The 9084-nt window shown below is 55.0% G+C and overlaps 1 protein-coding gene across 2 annotated transcripts; it reads right to left on the minus strand.

Moving 5' to 3' along the window:
- Positions 1-3691: 3691 nt before the first annotated feature.
- EN1 (engrailed homeobox 1) lies at positions 3692-8771 on the minus strand. Of its 2 annotated transcripts, XR_014079092.1 has the most exons (3): positions 7857-8771; positions 4229-4785; positions 3692-4005 (listed from the first exon to the last, which is right to left on the minus strand). XR_014079092.1 is itself a non-coding variant. In XM_081578198.1 (2 exons), exons 1-2 carry the CDS (start codon positions 8731-8733, stop codon positions 4469-4471), a joined length of 1194 nt encoding a protein of 397 aa, XP_081434324.1. In that variant the 5' UTR covers positions 8734-8771; the 3' UTR covers positions 3692-4468. The 2 variants fall into 2 exon arrangements, 1 of the variants encoding a protein (XP_081434324.1); XM_081578198.1 differs by having other exon boundaries at positions 3692-4785.
- Positions 8772-9084: the final 313 nt, after the last annotated feature.

Below are 9084 nucleotides of genomic sequence, written 5' to 3' on the forward strand. Positions count from 1 at the left end.
AATGAAACTTTTTATTGAAGAATCCCTGTGGAACCCCTCCAACAATTAAATGACTGGCCTAAATCATTTGGGGAGGAGTGGGGGCTGGTGGAGTCCCCAGTCTTACCCCTTTCCACAAGTTGCCACAATCCTTTCACCTGGGTTCAGAGTGAAAGAGAGAAGAGGTCTCTGGTGGGGGTGATGAGGGATGGAGCAGTACTTGGCCACCTCCCTCCAGACGGAGTGAACATGATTTCCAATTTAAGCCACGGTGACATAGAGATTAAATGGGCCCCAGGCTGTGAGGCAAGGTGAGGAGAGTGGTCTTCAGGCTCCCCACCCTCTTCCCAACCTGTGCCTGTTGGAAGATGGGGAATGAAGGTTGCCTGTATTGCCAGAGGAATGGCTTTCAAGAAGAGGAAAAGCAAGGCTGACCTTTGGAGAAACAGATGGCCACTCCCAGAAAAGCTACCCAAAAGACACCTTCATGGGGCAAGGAGTTTGGGGAGGCCAGTCTCCCTGACCTTGGCCTTGGCCTCGGCTTCTTGATGTCAGCCAAGGTCACCCCTACCCCTGCAGTTAGGCTTTTTTACTGAGGGCATTGGGGCATCTGGAAGCCCTGTCACCTGTGACAGGGCTGTGGGGGCCAGGTAGGGGGCAGGTTAGTAGAGACTCTTTCTCTGTGCTCTGGGCAGCCTGGCCTAGAGGGCCAGAGAACTGGACACACATACACACACCCACAAACACCAATCGCTATTGGTGCCCGTACACTCAAAACACACACTTACACCTCCCAAGCCTAAATAAATATATTTATTTATCAATCGATAGCACCTCTATACAAATGCCCACACGCAATACAACCCACAAACATACAAGCTAACACAGACCTACAATGCACCGCCATATACCCAAATACCCCTTCTGTAGTCCACCCCCATCCACACCTCCTCCTCTTGACCCTGCTGAAGGAACGGGAGTTTCTGGCAAGAAAACAGAGACCTTTGCCCTCAGAAAGAGCCAAGGATCAATACTGTTTAGACTTGGCTAGTGTGTATTTCCTCCTGGGCTGAGGAAGATTTAAGTTTATGGTTCAATCCAATCTTATAAAAAAAAATAGGTAGAATATAAGGAAGTTGGGATAGCACACTCGAGTATTTATTTCGATGCAGCCCCAGACTTTAATACACAGACAGCTGGCTAAGCCAGACACATAAATCAGAGAAATCAATGCTTGTTTATGATTATTATTACTTTCTTTTTTTTAGAGGGGGTGCGTGAAAGAAGTCTGACTGGAGTTCTCCTTCCCTAGTCTCTGCCCCAATCAGGAGGAAGGAAAATGGGGATGGGGAAGAGAGAGAGAAGATAGGAATGTCATACTGTACCATTACTTGAGGACCTCAGCCAGATTTCAGAGATAAAGGCAGCTGTAATGAGTAGCTGTGACAAAGAGGAAGACACAGGGGGACAGAGGAGCCATGGGCCAAATGTTTAAGTTCTCCAAGCTTTAGTTTCCTCCTCTGAGTAAAGAAGAAAATTCTATTTACCCATAGTGATTGGAAGATAAAAGGAGATAATGGGCCAGAAATCAAATTACATAATAATGACACATCCATGCAATTTACCAATATACTCCTGGGGAGAGGTGACCACCTCTCTCTCCCCCAGAGGGAAAACTCTTGCTTTGATCTCCTGGTACAGATAAAGAGGAGCCTTAAGGAACAGGGTGCTTCTTGGAGTTACTACTCAAGTTGGCCCCTGACTCTGCATTTGTGATCTTGAGGGGCACTGGTACCCTAAAGGGCCACACTGAGGAAGGGAGGAGGAGGAGTAGCCCAGTTTCCATGCATTTGAAACAGAAAGATTCTCTGTAGAACTGGGCACCCCAACATCCTACCTGCTTGTGGTCAGATTCCGGAAGGGTACCCTCAACCTCAGGTCTCAGCCCCCTAACCCAAAGCCCTGGAGAGCTTGAAGATTCCAGGCTCCTCCCCTGAATCCCCACCCCAAGAAAAGCAAAGGATATACGTCCAGTCACCAGAAAACAACTGGCCCCAGGGAAGGGCCCACCTCACTGCTTTCAACTCTTCACTCAAGGATTGGGTGAGCATCTATTATGTGTAGAGGTTACTCCACACACCCCAAAAATGTGTGAAAGGAATACAATAAAGTTGGGAACCCATGGCAATGTCAAATGTGTTCTGCAACTCCAGGCCCCTGAACCCCAACCCCTCAAGCCCTTCAACAGGGACTTCAACACCCCCTTGGCTTCCAAGACCTGACACCTGGCACTGTCATTTCACACCCAGCACAGGCCCAAACCAAGGCGAATTTTCAAGAAAGGCAGACTGATCGGTCATTCCCACTCTCACAATAATCAATCCTGCAAAAACAACAGGAAAGAAACCCAAGGAAAGAGCACAGAAGCAGGGTTCCCCTACATGCACAAACACACCTGCAAACGCAAATAAGTACATGTGCACACACTGTGAACTCACAAACATCCAAGTATGCATCTAATTACAGAGATATGAATATCCAATCGCATAATGTTCACATAATGCAGAAATACACAAAACCCTGTGGGCACCCAGATGACCAGTATCCATCTACCTATGATCACACATGCACCCAAGTTTTTTGGGACACCTACATATCTGGTCATACGAGTATAGCTGCATACATACATACTACAGAAGAGAAGGAAAAACGGGGAGAACAGAATTTACCATTAAAAAAAAAATCCTGGACCAAGGGGAGATTAGAAGGTACCTCCCCTTTCTCTTCCTAGTCCCTGAATGGTGGGGCCCAGTGGCTACCCAGGAAGGATAAGCCCCAGGGTCTGGGGCAAGTGTCCAGACATTTCCCTCGTGGAAATCTGGGGGTTCTGGGGGTCCACGGGGCTGGTGTTTGTGCCCCCCTCCCACTCTGTCAGAAAGCAAGCCAGGCTTCGTTGGGATTGTGAAAGGAATCTTGCTCATTAGGCTTTGGGCAGGGTCAAGGCAGGCCTGTGTGCATGTCGGAGATCTTGGCCCCAGAGCAATCCCCGTAGCTGACTGAGGGGCTGCGGCTCCACATAGCTTCTCCGCATCCGGGTCTCCTCTCCGGACTTTGCCCACCATGAGTCCTGCCAGGCTCGTGTGCCGCCCTCGACCAGCCGTCTAGACAACCGAATCACCTCTCCATTGGAAGAGCAGTGAAGTCCAGGCAGGCCTAGGTGGCCCTCTCTTAGGATTCCAGGAAGCCCCTCCACCTCTGCCAGGCCCCGGAAAGTCCTTCTGCTTCTAAAGGAGAAAACCTCCAATAAGACTCGCATCAGAAAAAAAGACAGAAAAAGAAAAGCAAGCTGGAGCGAGGAGCAGGTTGAACCAGAGTATGCTGCAGCCCGGCTGGTCCTGGCTCCGCGGGAAGCAGACCAACAGCTCCGCAGTGTTTCCGAAGTCAGGACAGGGGTTTCCGGCCTTTGGTCTCCTTTGAAAGCGATAGGAGACCAGGCGTGTCCCGCCAGACCCTCCAAACCCGGGCCATCCCCGGGTCCCAGCCATCCCTATCACCGCGCCCTCCTTGTGCCCTGTATTCGTTGTGCAGTGATGGATCTTAAGGCCTGACGGAGCCTCGAGGCTCCGCGCCCGTTGTGCACCCGCCTTGCGCAGGGCCTCCCTGCGTCTTCACCCTTCCCCAGACCGCAAAGAGGAGGGCCGTCAGGCGCTCGTGAGCACAGTGTACACTTTATTTCAGACTACAGGTTTCTGAACATAATAAAATCTTTGGCTTGTAGCGGCGGTTCAGTCTCGCAGTCTGTGGGGTCGTATTTCTCAACAAGTCTCCGGAAAACGAAACGGTCGGGGGCAGGACAGACAGACGGACAGAAAGGGCTGGGGAGATGGGGGGAGGGGGAGAGGCGAAGGGCAGACACGCGAGGAAACACACTCTCACGCACACAAAGAAAAGTCCCAGAGAAACGGAGGGCCAGCGATGCGGGACAGGAGGCACCGGAGAAGCAATAACATTCAAAAGAAAACGAAACTGGGCCGGGGGCAGCGAGGCGGAGGCGGGGGATAAAATAATTATAATAATTATAATAATTATAACAATAATAATAAAGGAGATTAATAAAAGTCCAGCAAATAGAGATCGCTACACATAATTCTTTTCCTTACCTGAAATTAAATATATACAAGGTCGTAAGCGGTTTGGCTAGATAGAGCTTTAAGGAGTTCGTAGTTTTCGTCCCTTACACTGTGAAAACAGAACTGATCTTATTTTTCGATAGCACCTGTCTGAGTCTTTCTCCCTTTCGAAAAAAAAGTCTCGTTCCAATGTGACTCTCCATTCTGGGAACCTCTTTCTCTCTCTTTTCCCTGTTGCTCCCTTCCTCCTTTACGCTGATTCTTTCTCCCCGGGGCATGGGGCCCACACGGCGGCGGCCGCGGTGCCAGGAGGGGGCGCGGGCGCGGAGGCCAAACCGCGCGGCCTCTGCCGGCGGCGGCTATTCGCTCTCGTCTTTGTCCTGGACCGTGGTGGTTGAATGGTTGTACAGTCCCTGCGCCATGAGGTGCAGCGCCAGGCCGTTCTTGATGCCCGTGGCTTTCTTGATCTTGGCGCGCTTGTTCTGGAACCAGATCTTGATCTGGGACTCGTTGAGGCTGAGCTCCTGGGCCAGCGTCTGCCGCCGCTGCTCGGTGATGTAGCGGTTCGCCTGGAACTCCGCCTTGAGTCTCTGCAGCTGCTCGGCAGTGAACGCCGTCCTCGGCCGCTTGTCCTCCTTCTCGTTCTTCTTCTTCTTCAGCTTCCTGGTGCGGGGACCTGCAGCGTCGGAGGTGGGGACAAGGGGCAGAGGGGAGGGGAGGGAGGGCAGAGGAAGCCGTGAGAATTGAGGAGCGGAGCTGGGGGATCTCGCCCAGCGCTTCTGGGGCGATAGCGGAGGCCGTGCAGCCCCTCCCGCCCACGATCCCTAGATCAGTCTGCTGGCTACTGGGGTCGCTGGGTTGCCCTCTGGGAATCCTCTGGGATGCCAGAAGGGTCACAGAGGAAAACTGGCCAGCCGAAGTTGTGTATACACCTCACACCCCAATTCAAAACAGACCCAGCGGTGATAGGCTTAAATCATAGGGTCCAAGATGGAAAGATATTTGGAGCCCTATCGGGCCCAACCCAGAGCTGGAGGTCAGGGGCCTGCTTGTCTTCAGTCTTGGCATAAAGAGAGGCTCAACACTGGAGTCATGAACACTTGGATAGGACTGCCCTGAGGGAATTGCAAGCCTGCAAACTATTTTTCTCCCCCTCCCCAAGAAGCGCATCTACACCCACACAGCTTACAATAAGACCACATCTGCTTGTAGCTACTGACTCCAGAAAACAAGGGGATAAGGAGGGCGATGTGAGAGGCTTGCCTAGCTCCAAAACATTCAGCATCTGTTCTCTCTACATGCTCTTCTTTCCCTCTGGCCTAAAACGAAGCCCCTTATAGAGTCCCAGGAAGACACTGTCCACCTGCTTCCCAGAAAGGGGAAAAGAGGCCTTCCCCCAGTTGTATGCCTTACCCACATGCCCAGGCCCCTGGGTTCTCTGCTTTGTCCCTTGGATGGTACCAGTAAGAAAGAGAGGACCCTTCCCATCCTACACCCAGTGGCACAAGCAGGTCTCTCTCCCTAGTCCTTCGGATACAGAAGCTGCAATCTCAGGATTGAAAACTGAACAACAAAAGCAAGTCAGAGCGGTCTTTCCTGCCCACCTATGGTGATCTGCAAGAAAACTGCTTCCCCCTCCCCACATCCAGGAGCAAAACAGGGGCTGAGGGACAGAAAGGGTGGGACAATCCTGACAAAAATCTGTGCTATGCCCTAAGATGATTATAGGAAGAGGCCACAGGAAACCTTCCTAGGAAAATGAAGTGTCCCTCAAAAACTAGTCTGGGAAGAGGGCTGGCTATGAAGCCCAGCCCTGAAGAGAGGAGGAAAAAGAGAGGCCTCCACACGCAAGTCTCTAGCATTTACTTGCTGGGCCCTGTCATGGTTATGGGAGCTTCCTGAGCTGAGTGAAGTCCCTGTCGGGCCTGTTAACCTCTAAAATTGTCTGGAAAGAAGGGTCTGCACTGGCATTTCCAAACCTAGTGACAGAGGGGTAAACCAGGCAGCTGGCCTCTGGGGCAAACCAGTGCCAGGGGTCACCAGCTGTCCTGTGACAAAAGAATCCAAGCCTGGCCGACCACCGCAACTCAAGACTGGGTTGAGTTTCCTCTCCCTGAACTGCCCCTGTAGGATTAGAAACCAGCACCCTGCCTCCCCAGGCTTGTAAGAAGGAAAGCAGCCAAGAACAAAGACAAGGCACACTCCTGAGGCCGATGCAGAAAGCACTGGGAGGCGGGGTGAGGGGCCAGGAAGGCCTTGGTTTAGGTTAGTAATTAGCTGGTGGAGCAGAAGTGGCCCAGGAAATGTATGCATCCTCAGAAAGGCCCCATTGCGACATGGGCATCCCTTACGTTGTTAGAGCGTTGTCGCAGTTGTTTCGTTGTTGTTGTTGTTACTGTGTGTATGGTTGCCCTCGCAGAGGCACGAACACTTGTAATAAAATCGTAGCCTCCTGGCCAGCCTGAGCAGCACAGCCTGACAGCTCAATCACTCTATCCATCAGGCGAGTCAATCAAAGCAGCTTTTCGGAGGTTCAGGGAGCCCGATGTGTCAATAACGGGGCTCGAGATGGCGGGGGCTGATAGCGCTCATCGATCCGCGCCTGGCCAACAGCGTTGGGAAGTCAGACCAGTCGGAGTGGGGCGCCGCACCGCGACGCCAGCCCAGCCTCCTGCCATATCCGGGTGCGAAACCCCAATCGTAGGCCAGAACCCCTGCCGCCCTCCTCGGGGCGCCCATCAGCCTCCCGGGAGCTGCGGTCCCCGGAGGCGGGCAGGCCACAGCCTCCTCTCCAGGGGCCTAGTAGCTGCCCCCGAGCACCTCTCGGCCTGGGGTTCTCCAAGCTCAAAGAGGTATGTGGGGAAAGGGCCAAAGGAAAATTGAGAAAAATGGGCCTATGGCTGGCAGAAATTTGCTAACTGGCAGATGTACGGAAGGAAGGAGTGAAAAAAGGAAGGGGCATGGCCGGGAGGATATGCCAGGCGGGCCACGGAGAAGCTGAGGTGGGGGCTGGCTCTCATGCCCTCGGCCCAGGTCTCTGGCCTGAGCCTAAGGTATCTTCTGTCCTCTCCCCCGTTCTAGAGAATAGGGAGCCAGGGGCTCTCGGCACCCACTGTCTCTGAAACCTCCTTTCCCTGGATTCTACCCAGGCGGGTCAGGCCCTTTTGGCTACCCGGCTTGGGGAAGAAGGACAGCGACCAGACACGTTTCTCTTTCTTCCTGTGTCTCCTTACATCTATCTCTATGCAAACGATCTCTCCGCAGAAAATATCGATACGGTGTTTATGTCTGCAAGGACACAAAGCGAAGATAATTTCTCTAATCAAAGCCTTGCTCGGTTTCGGCCTCCGCGCAAGCTGATGGGATTTCAGACCCAGATTGCCAGGCCCACCTTCCCGCTGATTCTAAAAACCCCTTTCCCTGGAAGAAAAAGCAATGATTGATTGGGTCTTTACTAAGAATATTAAAGGTAAAACACAAAGACGGCCAGAAGGGCTCCGAGTTCAAAATAAGGATCCCACTCCCTGTACCCTGAGCCGTAACCTCCCAGGTGGTAGTCGCAGAACGCAGGAGCGCAAAACTGGGTATAACACTCGGTAGTGACTGGAATCGAAAGTGAAAAGGAGAAAGCAGGCGTGAGAAAAGAGAACCCTCGGGATCCGGCACGCACGCTCTCCCCAGCCCGGCGGCTGAGAGTTTTACCGGCGTCTGCCGGGTTCACCGCGCAGCCTGGGGCTGGGTACTCACCGGAGGACGGGCGATCGGAGTAGCGCGTGCAGTAGACCCAGGCGGGCCACACGAGGGGTTGCTGCGAGTCAGTTTTGACTACCGGCCCGCCGTTGGCTGAGCCCATTAGCAGTATGGCCGGGTTAGTGTGCTCCGGGTACTTAGCACCCTGCGCACCTGGACTCCCCACGCCGCCTCCACTGCCACCGCCGCTGTCCGAAGGCTTGGCCGCTGCTGCCGCCGCCGCCGCCACAGCCGCTGCCGCCGCCGCAGCCGCCGCCGCCGCCGGGTTCCCAGCTTTGGACGCGCCCGCGCCGCCGGCGGTGGCTGGCGGGGAGCCGTCGGGTGGGCCACAGTTCCCGTCCGGTGTGCACAGGAGTGAGGCGGCGCCCGGCGCCCTAGTACCCAGCGGGTGGACGGGGTCTCTACCTGAGCCGGTCTGGCCTCTGTCACGCTCGACCCGGCCTCCGCCTGCGCCTCCTCCGGCCGCTGCCGCCGCCACCAGGAACTGCGGCGGCGGCTGCTCCTTTTTGCAGCCGAAGTCCGGCCTCAGGATGTTGTCGATGAAAAAGTTGGTGGTGCGGTGCAGCTGGGCCGCGGGCTGCGGCTGGTGAGCAGGCGCCGCGAGATGCTGCTGCGGCGGCGGCGGCGGCGGCGGGGGCGGGGGGTGCGGGGGGAGATGCGGGTGGTGGCCCAGGGGCGGCAGGCAGGGCGCCGCGGGCGGCGAGGGGGGCGCGGGCTGCGGGGACACCGGCACGCTGTCTCCATCGCTGCCGCTGCTGCCGCTTGCACCGGGGCTGAGACTCAGGGTGAGGCTGCCGGGGGCCGCCGCCACCGCCGCCGCCGCGCCGAGGCCCGAGTCGCGCTGACTTTTAGGTTCCGGCTGCTGTTCTTCCATGCTCGGCCGCCCCGCCGCCTCGGCCGCCGCGCCGGCCCCCGCCCCCCCCGCCTCGCTCCCCACCCCACTTTGCCAGCGGCCCGTGGGGGTGCGCGGAGGAAGGAGGCCGGCAAAGCCCCAGCGAAGGCACGGGGCGGGTGCAGAAAAAAAAAAGCCCAGGCGCCTGGCCTGGATCGCTCGCTCTTATCGAGCAGATCTCGTTGTCTCTCCCTCTCTCTAATTTGTAGACATCCAGATATGGAGACACTTGGCTATTTCTTTTTTCTTTCTGCAACCAGAATCAATGATTTGTTTTAAATGGGGAGTAAGCCACGGCTAAAAAGAAAGGGAAAAAAAAAACAGGAAAGGAAA

Source organism: Giraffa tippelskirchi, chromosome 3 (assembly GCF_054371585.1).
Source record: "Giraffa tippelskirchi isolate mGirTip1 chromosome 3, T2T-mGirTip1v1.2.pri, whole genome shotgun sequence".
NCBI classification, from domain to species: Eukaryota; Metazoa; Chordata; class Mammalia; order Artiodactyla; family Giraffidae; genus Giraffa; species Giraffa tippelskirchi.

Coding starts and splice junctions, on each gene's coding strand:
- EN1 (XM_081578198.1), bottom strand. CDS start 8,733: ATGGAAGAACAGCAGCCGGAACCTAAAAGTCAGCGCGACTCGGGCCTC. Junction 4,786..7,856: donor CTCCGATCGCCCGTCCTCCG/GTGAGTACCCAG, acceptor CCGACGCTGCAG/GTCCCCGCACCAGGAAGCTG.